We start from the raw sequence: 19,013 nt of genomic DNA, 5'->3' as shown, positions 1-19,013 counted from the left end.
TCTTCCATCCAAACGACTGCACAAGGAATTAAACTTTGCTTTACTTAGCAACACATACCAGCCTCCTAATATCAAGTCAGAATGTAGACAAGAAGCTATTTTGTAATTTAGTTAAATTACTAATTTTAACAAAAATAAATCCCGAGTAATTTTGCAGTGCTTGAAAAATACATCCTTTGAGCATTCCATTCAGATACATTAACTTTCTATTGTATTTTAAATTTACTGAACATTCATAACTGCAGTTACATTGAGAAAAATAGTAAATCTCCACAACAAAGTCCAAAGTTTATGTGAAAATGTACACTTAAGTACACAATGATCTCGCAGTCCTAAACTAGAGTTAGGGTTCCACATCAGGCAGAGGCAACATCTCTAGGGATAGAGATGTAGCTGTTCCTACAAAGTGCCTCTGCCTCTGTAGAAACAACCCTTTTTCTGCAGACGCAGAGGAACAACAACGTTGGCTGTAGAAAAGGGGTTGGGAACCTCATCTTCCAAAGAGAAGGTCTCAAAAGACATTAACATTTTCTAGTGAGCATACTATTCATAAACGTGATTTAAAGAGTGTAAAACCTGGTTTATTTAATGCTGATATATGTGTGTTCTGTTTCTTTAGGGGGAAAGAGGGCATTTAGACTAGCTTAACAGATCCCAAACCACTCAGAAGTAAAAATAAATTAAAAGTTGTATCTTAGCAATCGAGGTCCAAAGGCAAAACCACCTAGGTCTAAAAATGGAAAGCTTTCGTATTTTCAAAACGGAAAATGCTCTCACTCGACCTCTTCCCTTCCCTGCCTCTCAGATACACATAAAAAAAGAATTTTTTTAGGGACAAATATCAGATTAAAAGTTCCAAAACCATATCAATTTACAGCAAAAGTGCCATTTTCAAGAACACTGTTCCAAAAATAAACACGCCATAACTTCTAATCATATAATTAAATTAAGAAAAAACAGGTGCTCCAAGTGCGATGGTTCTATATTCGATCTAGGCACACCAGAATCACCAGTGCAGATACAGAAGCTGAAGCCCAATCTTTCACATTCAGTGCCCTATGCCAGTAGCAGATTGTCAAGAAGGTGGCTCCTTTCCATTGCGCACACACTCTCTTTATTCAGATCCAGCAATTCGAATCAAAACTTTTATTGCACTGCAGTTTCTATAATTTAACAAATGTTAATTCTCTATTTTAAATTTAACATGATTTTAAAAATTAATGACCGCTACCAATTAAATAGTTGTCTTGTAATGGGGCAGCTAATAGAAGAACAACAACCTCCATCATTCTTGGGGAGAAGAAACTGTAGTCAACAGCCATTGGCCCCTAGGTGTGAGAGAGAATTAAAGTAGTGTTCCAGCATTTCCACCTGCCATAGAGCACTCCTGATGCCTTGTATTGATCTGTGCAGAAACCTCTGTATAGCAAACTACAAACACCCATCCAGATGCAGCTGGGAGGAAAAAAAACCCCATAAACAAGAAATCTAATGCATATTCCTTTAAAAAGCTACAAAGTATATTAATAGAGAATATGTAACAAAAATCTCATAGTAAATGAACTATACGGCTCCCTCTTGTGCTTATTATACCACATTTCAGTGCAGAAAAAACTCCCCAACATTAAGCCATAAACATTTGGGCTCTGTTCACCCTTCAGTGCACATGCAATGCCCATAAATGTTAATAGACATTACATGCGCACATATCCTGGGGAGAAGAAAACACTGTGGTGTACAAAAGTTTCTCTTTGGAACAAACTACAAAAACCTCTTACAAGAACAACTACTTAGATATAAGACTACTGATTTGAAAAATTGCTGCTCTTTATACGTAGCATTCCAGGGTCCAAATATACCTTTCAAGTCCCTCTGCAAGAACTTTTTCCCCCTTAACTATTTTTTAGTTATCAAATTACATACATTTAAAAAGGTGTCATTTTGGTTTATAGGTCCTGGCTAACATGCTCAAGGGTCTATTTTTGTCTGCTCAACCTCACACCTGTTTTTGCTTATGAAACCAGACTACAGCTTAGCTTGTAACAGCTGTTAAATGCAGAAGTCTGCCCGTTCTTCATGTGTATCCAAGACTAATCACTTTAAGAAGCGTTTAGAACTGTGCCCTTATGAGAATACCACCATTTATGGAGAAGCTAGTGAAACAAAGCAGACTACCACCAGTCAAACAACATTTAAATCTGCATGCACATGAAAAGCAAAACTGTTTCAATGACTATCACCTTATTTGTGAAGTAAACCAAGTATCTAAAGTGACTGTTCTATTAATCCCTTCAATTCCTAAGAGCCACTAAACAGGCACGTTTTGCAAACTAAAACCAATCCAGAACTAAGAAGTTAAAATCTTTTTACTTCTCTCAGTAGCCTCATCCTTCCTTCTAATGTTTGCAGCCATCATTGAAACGCCTTCTATTTTAAGATGCTACAAGTTCTGCCTTCTGTGTGGAGTAGCTGGCAAGAGTGTGGAGGAAGTTGGAAGACTGGGTTGTATTGTTAGGGGCACATATCAAATTCAAACCAATTAGTCTGACCGCTTAAATCCTGGTCACATGGGTCAGCTATAATACAAATGTCTAAACTAAAAACATTTGAAGTACTGAAGGATATAAATGGTGTACGAAATCTAATATTCTCCTTTGAAAAATATGCAACTCACAGCGTACATAGAGTAGCACCCTTTATGGTTAAAGAAGCAAGACAGCTTTTATTATGAATTCCTCTCTTCCCCTACTCCTAGTCTCTCTTCCACATGCTTACTACTTTTAAAATCATTCACCTTTTGGACCAATACTTTCAAAGCCAGACTTCTTCCCCAAAAAATTATTTGTGTGCATGTGTGGAAAATTATACCAACATTGCTATGGGCCTTTATGATTTATGAGAAAGGGTTTTTGTTTTGGGGGCAGGCAGAGATGTGTGAAGGGGATGGGGGGGTGATTCTGTTGCAATTTTTTCTGCTTTTGACAATACTCTGCAAATTACCAGCTCTCTGGAAAAAAAAGTTGTAAAATGTGCAATGTAGCAGTTAACATTGACCCCTTAGCTACTAAATTATCTGACAGATTTTAACTGTGCAGAATAAACTTTTGGTTTTGCAATTAATTATTGTGTAGTTCAAGGTTAGATAGCGGGCATAACATGAAAAGTGTGTAACTCAGTGCTCAAGTTATGCTAAAATGTTCTTGAATGCTGTTCTGGGTATTTTTGGAGCCAGAACAGCACTCGAACTTCTGCTGGGTCCAGTTCAGGTGGCTCCTTTCCCTCCTTGGCTACAGAATGTCCTCCGAGTTGGCAGTCTTGGGCAGGGGGGGCTTGGTGGCAGGTCAGCAGCATGGAGAGAGCCAGGGACACTAAAGTCAGGACTGGGCACGGGAGCATAGGGGCTGGATCCGCCGGAGCCCAGGTCAGAGCTAGAGACAGAACCAGGCAGTGTCAGGAGCCAGGTGGCAGGGCTGTCTGCATAGCACATCCTGGCACAGGGAGGGGGTAGGAGAGGCCAAGATGGGCTTTGTGAGGTGCTCCCTCCACCCTACCCCCCACAGCCCTGGGCCTCTCGGAGCTCTCCCATCACCCCATCTTCATCCAAGCTCTACTCACTACCTCAAAGCTCCCCCGGCAGCCTCCCAAGGCTTCCCACCACCCTGCACTCCATCACTTTAAAAAAAAAAAAAAAAAAAAAGAACTTCAGCACTGGCCTAACTCCCATCAAAACCACTGCATAATAGGAATTAACACAAACCCCAATGCAAATGGAAATGGCTATTAATACTTGATAGTGCACAGCCATTGTAGCCCAAAGAGGCATCAATGACAAGTGGAATGAATAAATTCTTAAATTCCAAGCCCAGGTCAGCCAATGATTCACTGTGTGACCTTAGGCGAGTCACTTAGGCTGAGTTATGCCAAGAAAGAATTTGCCAATACAGCTATAGCAGCAAAAACCTCTTAGTATAGATGAAGTTTATATAGGCAAAAAAGTGCTTGTGCTGGTATAGCTTATCAGAGTACCTCAAGCAAAACAAGCTATGCCAGCAAAAGCAAATTTTACTATACATTACTGAATATAAAAGTTTCTAGGGTAGGGCTGGCCGAGGTCTCATTTTTCCCATTTGTAAAACTGGAAACAAATACCCCACAATCGCACTGTGAACATCAAACCATGCTTGTTCTGTGCTTTGGAAACAACTTTAATCCCCAACCACATATTTCTTTTCTATCATCAGCAGATAACGTTTATTCGAATATTTTTGCTATTACATATACTAAAGACTAGAATTCATCGAGAGTTCTTTTCAAAATCCATACCAGTTACTCACTAGTCTTCATCCAAGACATTGATAACGGGAACCTGGTATATTCTTTTGGAACCGTTGTTGCCAAGCAAAGTTGAATTTCTCATGAGTGCATTATTGCTGAATATCAGTTAATAAATACCCTGGGCCAGATCCACTACTGTACTATGGCTGCTGTGCCTTACCCCAGTGATGCAATGCAGCTGTAAACCCAGCTTCACCACCCAGTTACAATGGGTTTATGCCTGCCTGGTGCTGTTGGAGTGGCACAAAGCAGCTAGAACATACCAGTGAATCTGGCCCCATGTATTTATATATCACTTTTCTTTCCAAAGGAAACCAAAGTGCTACAAACTAATATATAAACTATATATGCATAAAGGGATCACTTCGCCTACTACTGAAATGCAGTCTCTCTTATGGTGAAACAGCAGCTGTTCAATAACACACAGCTCCATTATACAAAAGTTTAAAGCAGGGGGAGAAGCATGCCACATAGGAGTTTCAGGTAAAGGGAATCTGGCCAGGACATTTGTATGTTTGCAAAAAGGGTCATGGGAATCTTTAATGATCACAAGCACCCAGGACCTTGATTTTAACAACTAATTCAAAAGACACCACCCTCAGTAGTAGAGAACCCTGCTGGACGAGTACTGATTTAATGTTGACCCAGAGGAAAGGGTGCCATCTCCTGAATCATCTAAACAGCTTCCATGGAGGTCCCATCTAAAATATTAACATTAACAAGCAGAATCAGGTTGATTGGTTGATCACCACCACAAGGGGTTAGTTGGAATTATCAGGTAAATCCACACTTCTGAATCAAAGTAGTACCACACCAATCTTTATATAAAATACAAATATATTATTATGCAGAATACTGAAGTCTGTAAGATCATGCACAGGAGATTTCCCCATTAATGCTGTTCTAAAACCAGTTACTGATTTATTGTAGACACTCTGCCTTGAAAGCCACACCAGTTTCTTCTCCCAAACTTGTGGCATTTTTCCATCCAAACATAATTCACAACATCGTTTACAAATGCCTAACACAAACCAGATTATTAGTTACAAAACTATTTTCATGGTAATTTTTAAGTATTGAAGAAATATCTAAGATCTTAAAATTAAATAAATACTGTTCAAAACAACAGTTAAATCTAAACAGACCATTTGCTTTTTGTCTGGTTTTTGATCAGACACGCGGCTGCTGTGTGTATGCATCACTATGTTAGAAGTCAGGGATTTTTATTTTTAGCAACACAAGTTTGTTGCAAGCTGAAGTTCCACATAAAAGATCTCAGCTAGAATTTCTTTTGGGGACTGGTGAAGATAAAAAATGAACTGATTTAGACATTCTGTAATGGTCACTCTTGAACAGATTTAATATTCCAGTTTGGGTACCATGCAATCATAACGGTCATCAATGAGAAACGAGGTTACAGGTACCTGGGGACACAATAGTACAGCAAGGACTACCAGAACTAGAGAGCTAATTCTGGACAATCACATTAATCTAAAGTTCAAATGACTGAACTAGTTTCTACATCCCCTTCCTTTTATACAAGTTGACTCAGATCATAAGAAACACAAAGCCAACCATAACGGTTATGTTTATCAATCAGCATATAAAAGAAGGTTACTCAAATATTATTAAAAATCCTTTATATGTTCTTTTCCTTGCCAAAACATTTAAGCAATCTCTGGCAATTTAAACAGACACCCTCCCCCACCGTTCTTTTTATATTTTACATTATAACATTGTATTCTATATAGATTCTCAAATAATACCAAACTCATCACAATAGTATCAGTTTGTTCATACTGGCCAGTCATTGCAAAGAAATTCTGCAACATTATATGTGCAGACAAGTCTATTATGTTTAGTCACTTTTCTCAGCAAACAATGCTTCAGCATTGGTCTTAGATTTATTTTAATAACTAAGGCCTTGATCTCGCAAACACTTATGCACATGCCTGACTTTACTACTATGAATAAACCCGTAAGTAAACTCAGTGAAATCAATGGAACTCAATAACGGTAGTAAAATCAAGCACACGTATGTGTTTGCAGGATCAAGGAATCAGGCTATTTCTGCTCTTAGTGCAGCATGTAGAGTACAGACGGCACATGCCCAGCTATCATGGATATAAATAGCAGTGTAGACCATGAGACATGGCTTCGGTGATTAGAGTGCCCTGCATGCCTGAGCCCCCACGGTATACACCCTACACAGCTCTCTACATGCCCAAACAGTGCCTTCCAGGTCTATACTGCTGTTTTTAAACAGTGTGGTGTCCTGCTGCCTCCCCACTGCCAGAGCTTTTCCCCACCACAGTGAAAGGCTCCGGCAGTGGGGAGACAGCAGAGAGAGGCTATGGCAGCTCCTCTGATGCCTGAGATTTTTCTTGCTGCCTCCCCACTGCTGGAGCCTTTCACTGCAGTGTATAGATACATTTGCCTGTACTCTACACACCACCAACCACTGATCATATTCATACTGTGCTAGTAATTCCTTTTAAAATCAATGAAACTACTCAGGCAAGATAAGATACTACTCAGCACGACTAAAGTGGCGTCATATAGTCCCTTCCATAAGCCAGTGTGACAAGGTCTCCCTCCCCCTGGCCCTCAGACAGAAGTGCACAGCTGGCAGTGCAGCTGTAGATTGCCAGCTACAAGTAGTGCACCAGGAGGTATGGCAGTGCACAGAGTTGATTCCACTACATTTCTGTGAATTTTGTCCCAGGTGAAGGGCAGGAGACAATTGTATCTAAGGGCTTGTTCACACTTACCCAGAAATTCGGCAGCAGTCGACAGGAGTTACGCAAACTACGCAGAGTAGTTTGCGTAACTCCCGTAGACTGCTTCTGCGCGCTGTTCACATTGCGCTAAGCCGACGGGAAAAGCGTTCCCGTCGGCTCAGCGCTATGCTAATTGAGGAGGTGGACTTATTAAGTCGACTCCATCGATTGAATGGGTCTCATTGACCACTCAATCAATCATGAAAGATCAATCTGGTGGCGGCAATTTTGCCACCGTCAGTGTAAACATAGCCTAAGTGCATTAAGCACTAACAGTAGCTGGCAAGTTGACATTCTAACCAACCTCTTTGAACAACAAAACCATGACCAGAAGAACTTTTACCTTTGTTACCTGAAAGAACGTAGTTAATAGAAATGGTTTGAAAGACTATTCTTTAGTTTTATCAAAGTCTTTCAACCTCTCCTACCAGGGCCGTTTTTTTCCTTTTTTAAAATCAAATAAGCCATATTATGCTAAGAAAAACTTATTACAGAGCAGTGCATATACTGATATAAATGAAAGACACTTACAGAATTATTTTTTTTCCCCAACAATAATGAAAATGATTGTTTCACTTTGCTTCCTGTAAATTGTTGCTGTTATATTTTTGTAGGTTTGTTAAAATGTGACCTCTCAGCAGGAGACAAACACAAGTGGGAAGTTATATGTAATGACTCATATCTTTTCAGCTTTTCTAACAGCAATAAAAAATTGCTTTATCATTTAATGACATTGTCTTACCCCTTCTCTCTCAAACTCCTTAAGTGCAATAAATTCCACACATTAAATTTAATCTGCTTACCTGAATGACTTTGTAGAAATAGGCATACTGTCTAGCTGTATTTTTATATTGGCTGAAAATATCATGTATGGCCTGAGTTGACTGAAGATACTGCACTTCATCTTCTTCAAAATATAGAGGCGTATCATATTCACTAGGGAGAGTTTGGATGTATGGCAGCCAGAAAGAGTTAGGGTTGGCTCGTTCACAAAGAAGATGGAATGCCAGTGTGATATTGCCCATGGCTTGAAGAATTCGGTCTTGAGAATACAAGGACCCTGAATTAACCATAAAGAATAGTAAATGGCTGAACTCATTGCCTTGAAAATAGTTATACTAAAATTTTAAATTAACATGATTAAAAACTGTGCAAGAGAATTCCACCAAATAGAAGTTTTTGGGGTCACCAGTAAACAGCGCTGCCTGAGATACGAGATAGTTGTCTTGAGTGTCTGTCATATGTGGTATCTTATGACATTAGGATACATTTTCATACACGGTTAAAAAAAGATAAATCCAAAGTAAGGTATCTACATTTATTGCATGTTCCATCCCAAAAGCATTAGAAATTACAGAAACAAATCAGGCATTTCATCACCACTGAAATGCATCCACCCTGTGGGGCGGGGCAGATACCTGGTGCTTGGAGTTGGGGGGGACAAAGGAGATGGAAAATGGGAGAGGGTGACAAAGGCAGTAGGGAGAAGAGAGGCAAGAAAGAAGGAAATGAAATTCTGGTCACTGACACTTCAAGACTCTAGATATTGCAAACCTGATGTTTAGACGGCTATGGCATTCCCATGTCAATTTGTAATACTGTATCAAAGGAATGCCTCCCACTGATACAGTCCTGCACTTATTTATAAGGAAGTTCAAAAGTTGCTCTTACCTAACACTGAATTTTTAGCCGATTCAACTGTCATAAGCAACTTTCTAGGAACCCAAAGAAACAACTCTTCTGCCTAGAGGGTGAAAAACAAAAACAAAAAAACCAAGAAAGTTAAGAAACTTAGTTACTGTTTTACATGAAATATAATGAACACCTGTTTCTCTAAAATATCTCAAATATAGATATAAACAGCCTTTAAGGCAATTAAAAGGTTTTCCTGTCATTTTTTAATCCTAAAGTTATTTTGAACCAAAACTCCTCATCCATCCTCTACCAAGTAAACTGAAATGCTATGAGAACTTCTTACATTATGATACCAAATGTTACATACAGAATGTAGTCTAAACCACTACTTGATTTACAACATCATGTATAAATATTACCTTAATATTATGTTCAAATGAATTTATATAGGTTACAGAGTCAAGCACTTATAACTTAAGAAATACCCAAAGTTAAGATGACTCAATCACCTTAGTTCTTCCCCCTTATGCATATGTCTTATGATGCAGTCTCTAACTACATGTACAATAGTATGTTATCACAGGACCCTTGTCTCTTTTGGTGCATGGGATGGAGGAAGCTGTTCAATATTTTATCCTGATCATTCAATTAGCAGCCCTTGTTTTATCAACTGCACACCATCTAAATCCTGTAAAGAATATGGAAATATTCATTTCCTCAATGTCTTTGCTATGGCACTTTTCAGCACAGTATCTGAGTATCTCTCACACACTAATGAGTTGTCTCCACTGCAAAATAACAGAGCATTTTTATCCCCATTTTATAGTTGGGAAACATACAGGAGAGATAACTTTTATCCCAATGGGCTTGCAATTTAAGAGTGAGAAAAATACAATTTTGATACATATTATGTAAGTTTACCAGAAGATGGATTTAAACAAATCAATGTTTATTTAAATTCACCTGCAATTAAATATTACCCACCACTTTGGTTTGGCAAACTAACACAATGAAAAAAAATATTTCAGGAAGAGATTTAAAAAAAGAGAAGTGAAAGCATGGTATCCTGGGGTAAATAGGGTGTAGCAGAAGGGGGTGTAAAGACACAAGGAATGGTTAGCTAAATGGTCTGGGCAAAATAAATAACCAAACTAAGGATTCATAATGAGGACTTTTACACCACTCACCAAACTACTGCCCAATGTTAAAGAAAAATACTCAATTTCAATCGTAAATTTTCTCTCTCATCTCTCTCATATATATAGTTTACAATACATTTTTAACAGCAGTTCCAATGAAGTGAACTCTACATTGGAGAGAGAGAAAAGAGTGGTTTCAATGTCCTGTTGTCACATTTCCCATACATTTACAGACATGATTTTCTAATCTATTCAAATGTTCATATGCTCACCTTTATCTCTCTTGTTGCTTTCAAACCAAAGCCCTCTTCTTCAAAATTTGCTAATTCGAAACCCTCTGTGGATGCTCCATTTTCAGTGGCCCATTTCATTAGTTCAGGAAAATAGTCTTCTCTTTTTCCATCAAAGGTAACAGACAAACCTATATGCACAATTTATAAAAAAACAGAAATGAGAGGCTCTAACGGGCCACAGAGGGTCAATATAAACCACATGTAAATGAAAAAGCCTTAACTATCCCACAGCTGTCCTTTGAAGAGGTTGTGTCAGAACTGGTCTTTGTTAAAACTAACTTAATAATGCTCTACAGTCATATCCAATTTTAGTCAACCTAAACATTGCCACATTTGCTTACCAGACACCGTAGAAATGGCGAATCAAACTAATCTGTGAAAGAATACATATTAAATGAAAATAAGGAAAGAAAATGTTCAATGAGCTGAGAGGAAAGACATTCTAATGCTAACTGCTGATGCTAAATGCATTGATCAGAACACAAGTGAATGAAGACAGACCCATGGATGGATTTAAGTGGAAGGCTGCAACTTTACAATGTTGAGGGATACATCCACCCATCCCACCCTCATTTCTTAATATCAGGCATTTAATTAGGTCCAGTGCAGAGTTACAGGACTCCCCAACATAACAGATAACTCGGGATAGATCCTCCTCAGGCTAGCCCTAGGACTCAGCTCTCTTCTAAATTCTCTCACCCCCCCAGAGGGGGGGATACCAAAGGGGGTCCTTGGTTTGCAAAGACTTCAGGTCTCACCTTCTGCTAGAGGCACAAGGCACACCAGTAAAACCCCGTGTCTCATTTACCTCTGGGAATTGGCCATTTTAATTTTCAGATGCACTAGACATTGACCATTAAAGGCAAATATAGTGCCAATCTTTAAAAAGGGAAGGAGGATCTGGGGAACAACAACCCAGTCAGCCTCACCTCAGTCCCTGGAAAAATCATGAAGCAGGTCCTCAAGGAATCCATTTTGAAGCACTTGGAGGAGAGGAAGGTGGATCAGGAACAGTCAGCATGGATTCACCAAGGGCAAGTCATGCCTGACCAATCTCATTGCCTTCTATGATGAAATGACAGGCTCTGTGGATGTGGGGAAAGTGGTGGACATGATATATCTTGACTTTAGCAAACCTTTTGATACTGTCTCCCACAGTATTCTTGCCAGCAAGTGAAAGAAGTATGGGTTGGCTGAATGAACTATAAGGTGGATAGAAAGCTGGCTAGATCATTGGGTTCAGTGGGTAGTGAACAACGGCTTGATGTCTAGTTGGCAGCCGGTATCAAGCAGAGTGCCCTGGGGTCGGTCCTGGGGCCAGTTTTGTTCAGCATATTCATTAATGATCTGGAGGATGGGGTGGACTGCACCCTCAGCAAGTTTGCAGATGACACTAAGATGGGTCACTGGAGTGGCAAATACACTAGAGGTAGGAATAGGATACAGAATGACCTAGACAAATTGGAGGATTGGGCCAAAAGAAATCTGATTAGGTTCAACAAGGACAAATACAGAGTCCTACACTTAGGACAGAAGAATCCCATACACTGCTGCAGACTGGGGACCGACTGGCTAAACAGCAATTCTGCAGAAAAGGACCTGGGGGGTTATAGTGGACAAGAAGCTGGATATGAGTCAACAGTGTGCCCTTGTTGCCAAGGCTAACAGCATAGTGCGCTGCATTAATAGAACTGCCAGCAGATCAAGGGAATTGATTATTCCTCACTATTCAGCACTAGTGAGATCATATTTGGAGTATTGTGTCCAGTTTTGGGCCCTCCACAACAGAAAGGATGTGGACAAATTGGCTAGAGTCCAGCGGAGGGCAACAAAAATGATTAGGGGGCTTGGACACATGACTTATGAGAAGAGGCTGAGGGAATTGAGCTTATCTAGTCTGCAGAAGAGAAGAGTGAGGGGGGATTTAATAGTAACTTTCAACTACGTGAATGGGGGTTCCACAGAGAATGGAGCTAAGCTGTTCTCAGTGGTGGCAGATGATAGAACAAGAAGCAATGGTCTGAAGTTGCAGGGGGGAGATTTTGTTTGGATATTAGGAAAACCTTTTTCACTAGAAGAGTGGTGAAGCACTGGAATAGATTACCTACGGAGATGGTGGAATCTCCATTCTTAGAGGTTTAATGGCCTGGCTTGACAAAGCTCTGGCTGGGATGATTTAGTCAGGGTCCTGCTAGGAGCAGGGGGTTGCACTAGATGATCTCCTGAGGTCTCTTCCAACCCTAACTTTTCTATGATTCATTGTGGATGTCAGCAATTAACTTGGTCACATCTCATTTCTCTCACCTGGTATCTATTTCCTGCCTAACCCAATCCCTACGGGCCCAAAGCCAATGTCATCCCCTACATCTGAAAATTGCACTCCATTCCTAAAAAGCTCAGGCTGATTGTATGGGATGTCCCTGTGTGTGATGACTGAGCCACCTGCATCCAAACAGAGTCTGGATTCATGTAGATGATAAATGCATTTGTAATGAAAAGAAGGACTCTAGAATATTGGTTTTGAGAAGTTTAAAAGCAAAGGCAAAGTTACTCAGCTTATATTACCTAAACTGTGTATTTTCAACCCTCTGCATCAATAGTGAAATCTGAATTTAAAATAACAGCTATAATCTTTCAGATACATTATAAAAAGTTAGATTTGGCATCACTGGTACCGGTTGGTTTTTGAATGCAGTGAGAATTTGGTATACAGTATATGACAATGCTGGTATTTATCATTCATGTTATCTAACTTCTATTTGCTATCTGCTACTGAACATTTTTAGAGCCATTGCCTCAAAAACGCATTCATACTTAGTTGTGTAACTGCTGCAGAACTTGAGAGGTATTTATACTGTATGGTGCTTAGTTATTAGTTAGTTATTTTGACATTCAAGATTTACTACTGTTAAGGCAGCTTGGAGGCTTCAGAGTGAATATGGAGTTATTCTATAACCATCTCTGAAATGCAATTTCCCTTTACCATATATAATGCAGGCACATATATTCCATATTTTGTAACAAGTCTCCTATTCAAAGAAGTCAGCAATTCCTTCGTATTATCTGCACTGTTGGGGAATAGTAAGATATATGTATTGAATAAAACGGTAATTTAAAATTTTGCTCAAAAGTCCTATCAACATTTATAAAACTGTTGGTGTTCACAAGATGATCACACAAAGTGTTTTAAAACCAGGGTTATTTTAGTTCCATATTCTCCAATCAAGTGTTCTACAGAACACTAGTGTAGAATGTATATATTTTAGATATGTGATAACCTGCACATTTATTGTCTTGATCATTTACTCTTGAAAAGAAGTAAATTGCTTGCAGTTTATCAAGTTACAAGTAAACTTTATAATAAGACTATTTTTAGACAGCGTTCATACATAAATCTCAGATACTAAGTTTAAGAAGATGCATCTGCAAATGCAAAAGCTATTTGCAGGACAGTGCATAAAAAATACATCCCATTGCTCAGGGTCATACAATGATTATATCACAACAACAACAAATTCATTCTAGACCATATATTAAATTGGGAAAGCCAAACTTGTAGAGGCAAATTAATAGCCCACCCAAATCTTCTCTCCCCTACAATTCAAACTCTATCTCAGGGTCAGCTAAAACTACAGTTTTAGCTATGTGATTATGTCAGATGAGAACAGCTACTACAATATCCCACACAATAAATAGTTACATGTCATTTTGACATGAATTCCAGTCACACACTGATAACATTTTTTTTGGGTCAAACAAACACACTTATTCAGCCATTAGCATGTTGTACAGGGAATTATTTCTTCTATTTTAAAAAAAAGATTCCTTCCTTCCCAGCAATCTCTGAATTACTGCCTTAATCCAAAGAGACGCTTAAGTTAAACAAAACATCCATCACCACTAAAGAAGTGTCTAAGCAAGAACCAAGAAGATTTAATTAGCGATGCCATTTTGACTTCAACTTCGTGTCTTTATGAAGTTTGTCAGTATGATAATTTTCATTAGCAATATTGTCTGTATTTGAATGATTTTCCATGCACCTGTATAGTTGTTTGGTTTAGAGCTCACTGACACACTACTCTATGATACACGAGTTGCTCTAAATTTTGCTCCATTTTCCTACTTACCTTTTTGTTTTTTGCGGATTTTCTCAACAAGAGCTCGAATCTGCACATATTCTTCCCATTCCTTTCCAGGACCAGGGGTTGGGCTGCTGCATTCTGGAAGCCAAAAATATCAAAATAAGAATATTTTAATACAATGTTGTCCTTTAATCATCATGAGAAAAGCCTTGCTTTTATGCTAACTTTAAATGGGCCTTACTACCAAATGTCCATTAATAGATACAATACTGGACAAAATGTGTATTGCATAAATATTATAAATTTCCTATTCTTTGAAATGCATGTAGCAGACACCTTTCAAGTTCTCATATTTCTTGATTCAAAATATGTTTCACTTTGATCCATTTGTCTATTTTCTGAGAAATAAAAAGATCAAATAGCTAAAAAAAATTTACAAAGAAGAAAACTAAAGGGACAGAACTATCACCAGAAGGTTTCTTCAAAATGGAGAAGATCCTTGTTATAACAAAAATAGACAACAGCAACAATACTTAGGTCAGGTGAAAGATAAGAGCTTACTATTACTATTGCCCTATTAATACAATGCAGTGAAATACTGTGTGGGTTTGGGGGGAAGTGGAGAGAGATTTAACAATAATTTTCTCGTTTTGGACTACATTAACAATTATCCTAGACAAAACTATGTAAAGTCATTGTGCCATTTTCCCAATTTTGAATGTGACTGAGAAGCACATTTAAATTAGTACATGCAAAAATTACCTTTCTCAACATGATTAGAGCACTAGAACTTCGGGAGTGAACAAATAAAGCACAGTAAAAAAAACCAAACAAAGAAACAGTAAACATCAAGATCTTGTCTTTGCTAGGAAAATTAAGCTACACAATATATCTGTGATAGCAATGGTGGAAATGTAGAGTAGAAAGTGCTAAAGTGAGCTATAGTTAGGGCTCAAGTGTTTTTACCACTTCATTATCTTACAACTCTGAACAATGGCGGTTACAAATCCTAATTTTTCTAGTGTAGCATTGGAGTGCATCTAACAATAGGAAAATCAGGACTCATTTTTCCCAATGGTGCAGCTGCACTGTCTCACTGCATAGTGAGAGTTACTGTAGACAGGGATCAGATGTTGTACTGCCATGTCATGAAAACCTGCTGTCTTTCATAACAATGATAAACACACTGAGCTCTTTTTACACTTGCCTATACACCATCAGAAGCAAAAGTGAAACTGATTTTCTTGGACTATGTCTACACTTGCAGCCAAATTCAACTTCCTAACTTCTACTTACCGCAGTGTCTTCAGTTTGCTGCGCTGACGGGAAATGCCCTCCCGTCAACACAGCGTTACTCCACCTGGCAGAAGTGAATTAGTAGCGTCGATTTCAGGGTCGATTGAGGGGGGGGTCTCCACTTCCGCTCAATCGATCTGGATAAATCGATCTTACAGAGGCAAATTTGCCGCCGTCAGTGTAGACACAGCCTATCCAATGGAAGTCATTTGGTGAGCTCAAAATCCTTCTACAAGAGCTTAGGGCTATTTGTTGCTCGAAGCACCGCAACTGAATAATGGCGAAGGTTCACAAATAAAAGATACATTTCAAGTTCTCTTTAAGAGACTAAACATACCAGTGAAGAATACAATTATTTCAAGTTGTGTTGTTTCTTCCACAGGTAACCATACTGCTATGATACCACAAGTTATACTTTAATTCAAAATATTTTCCATTTGTTAATCAGAATGGTATAATCCTCAATGTTTACAATTCAGTAAGATATTTTAAACAAAGCTGCTTTGCCAAGTAGGCTTAAGTAGGTTTTTTCGTCTGATGATACTTTTTAAGTGTAAAGGCACATGTAGGAAGAGTAAAACTTCAAACTGCACAAAATATTATATATCTGATATATATGCATACATTGATATATACAAAGTCAAACTGAAATTTTGATAAAGCTGTAGATAGAGATTGAAATCTCAAGCTGACACTTGCAGGAAACTAAGTAATGCAATTAACTGCCTACAATACTAAAAGTGCAAACAGATCTTTTTTATCCACCTTTCCCTGTCTCCTGCCTTCTACAAAGATGTTTAGAAAATTGAACTTACTCTGTAGTAATTCACTAATTAGATTCAACATTTCTTTAGGAGAAACTGTTGCTGTAGCTCCTGTCCCTGACTTCTGAGTTTTCACTCTGCTCTTCTTCCCCATCTTCCAACTAGAAAGGAAAAACAGACAAACTGTCACTCATTAGTAAGAAGCAAAATATAGTAACTAAAATGTGGAGTAAAGAGGGTCCTTTCTTGTTCGATACTTTAAAAAAAGCAAGCATTAATAATTATTTCTTACCACAGAGACAACTATGCACCAAATGCTGCTTTCAGGCCCTCCAAATAGTAAAGATAGATAGCTTGGCACTAGCACTGTCTGGAAGAAAAGTTCATTAAAGTTTCCACATATAAGGATAGAAAAATACTTTTTAATAAGGCGAACGGATATGGTATATCTACATCGTCCATAAGAAAAAGTATCCAGGATATGTATATAGCAAATATCAGTCACATTATGGACACCAACTTTCAAATCCCAATTTATATTTTACCCTGAATTAAGTTGATACCTGTTTGACTGGCCCAACAGAGTAAAGAGTAATTCAAAACGGACAGCAAGTTAAAAGTGCTACTTCAAGATAAAAATAAAATGCTTATGCATGTAACCCCTTTGGAGGAGGTAGTCCTGAAATATTACCACAATGAGCTTCTAAAGGACTCATCCCAGACTCTAGTAGTAATGGTGACAGAGGCTCAGGACTCTGTTTCCCAGCACTCAGGGCAGAGGTAGAACTGGCTAGGAATACTGCTGGGACAAATAATGAGCCGGGACTCAGAGAAAAGGGGCTGAGTTTACTTTCAGTTGGTTGTGTTTGGAGGGTAGCAGGAAGAAGAGCTACACAGCCAGAGAGGACCCTTCTCCCTTCAGATTATTTTGCAAGGGAAGACTGAGTCCTTTGGGGATTTCTGGGACACTGAACAGTGTCATCACAGCACAGCCTATAAACCCAGGAGGTTGAACAGAGACTCAAGGTCAGGCTAAGAGCCAGCCTAATTGCACATTGGAATCTAGACCAAAGAGCCACAAGAATGATCTTATCTTTGGTGTTGATACTTTGTAAAAACACACGTGTTTATTTTGATATTTGTTTTAAGCTGACCACTGGTTTCAGCGAGGCACCAGACTAAAGACTAAACCTAAACGCACTATTTGCCTAGGCAGGTGCTGGGAGGGAGCAGAATGGTATGTATTGGCTGTAAATGTTGGGAGGGGTAGAGTTTATGTATTATTAATTTTGTCTTTTATTATTCTAATTTTATTATTTATTATTATTGTTCTACTTTTCCCATTGTACTCTACCCTGATTTCCCATACCTCATAAAGCCCTGGTCACTGTTTTATTACTCTGGAAACAGTAATAGCTATTTCATTGTGCTCTAATGCAGCGGTTCTCAACCTTTTTTTTTCCCCCGAGTACCACTCGGGTCAGGTACAGTCACTGTACCTGGCCCGAATGGAACTCGGTAAATAAGCGGGGGGAACACTTTCGGCAGCGGCGGGGATACATACAGGAACCAATGCCCTCCACCGAAACCCTGCCACCGTTTGACCGTTTTCGGCGGCAGGGTGGGTGGCACTTTCGGCGGCAGTAAACATTCGCGGCGGTGGCAGGGTTTCTCTGAGGGAGCAGCAGAAAAGATTCGGAGGCGGCAAGCTTTCTCGGCGGTGGCGAGGGGGGGGAATCGGCGGCGGCTGGGGGGGGAATCGGCGGCAGCAATCTTCCGTGGCGGCAGCGAGGGAGGGGGATTCGGCGGCAGCAATCTTCCGTGGCGGCGGCGAGGGAGGGGGATTCGGCGGCAGAAACAGTGGCAGGAAACGCCGCGCATACCACCGAGCCATCTTCCGCATACCACTAGTGGTACGCGTACCACCGGTTGAGAACCCCTGCTCTAATGGACACTCTTCTATATGAGATTAGGTGTTGAATATTTTCCCAAGGGACAAGCCCTCAGGGGTCTCTGCACCAGGAGGGTTTATTTGGGTGGAAGCACCAGGACCCTCCTTATAGGTGAACCCAGAACCAATATCTCAGAGGACAAAAGGGAGAAGACTGCAGCCACATCTCAGGTATGTACATTTGCTAGAGCTGTCCACCTGTCGCTTTATACAACCAGTTAAGAAAAACATGTTTTTACAACCACAATAATTGAGCCATTGGTCTTCTAATTCTTCCGACAATCATGAGTGTCTAGTCTGACCTTCTGCATGTTGAGGTTCTGTGGCCTGTTGATGTTAGAAAAAAAAAAATCTTTTGGTATCAAATATACACCCACCACTACAACAGGCCTATAACCTTTGGCTAAGTTATTGAAGTCACAAATCCTGATTAAAAGACTTCAAGTTGGAGAATCCACCATTTACTCAAGTTCAAACCAGGAAATGACCACGCCCCATGCTGCAAATGAAGGGGAAAAACCCACAGGGTCTCTGACAATCTGACCTGGGAGAAAATTCCTTCCCAACCTCAAATATTGCCATCCGTTAGACCCTGAGCATGTGAGTAAGACCCAGCAGCAAAGAATTCTCTGTAGTAACTCAGAACCCTCCCCATTTAATGTATCATCTCCAGCCACTGGAGATACTTGCTAATAATAGTCATGGGTGGGCTATGTGCCATTGTATGCAACCTCATAC

At 39.4% G+C, this 19,013-nt stretch overlaps 1 protein-coding gene across 1 annotated transcript in view; it reads right to left on the bottom strand.

Annotated features, from left to right (window-relative positions):
• SETD3 (SET domain containing 3, actin N3(tau)-histidine methyltransferase) overlaps window positions 1–19,013 on the bottom strand; it is a 70,918-nt gene that overhangs the window by 32,494 nt on the left and 19,411 nt on the right. Inside the window, exons 2-6 of the mRNA XM_067555080.1 lie at window positions 16,376–16,485; window positions 14,310–14,402; window positions 10,162–10,310; window positions 8,787–8,859; window positions 7,919–8,175 (exon numbers count right to left, since the gene is read on the bottom strand). Coding sequence (XP_067411181.1) covers window positions 7,919–8,175; window positions 8,787–8,859; window positions 10,162–10,310; window positions 14,310–14,402; window positions 16,376–16,478 — 675 coding nt within the window. The 5' untranslated portion in view covers window positions 16,479–16,485. The remainder of the gene's footprint in view (window positions 1–7,918; window positions 8,176–8,786; window positions 8,860–10,161; window positions 10,311–14,309; window positions 14,403–16,375; window positions 16,486–19,013) is intronic.

The sequence above is a fragment of the Emydura macquarii genome, unplaced genomic scaffold (genome assembly GCF_026122565.2).
Source record: "Emydura macquarii macquarii isolate MOO-44397 ecotype Brisbane River unplaced genomic scaffold, CSIRO-AGI_Emac_v2 contig_1551, whole genome shotgun sequence".
NCBI classification, from domain to species: Eukaryota; Metazoa; Chordata; order Testudines; family Chelidae; genus Emydura; species Emydura macquarii.
This window is presented reverse-complemented; position numbering and strand designations above follow the sequence as displayed.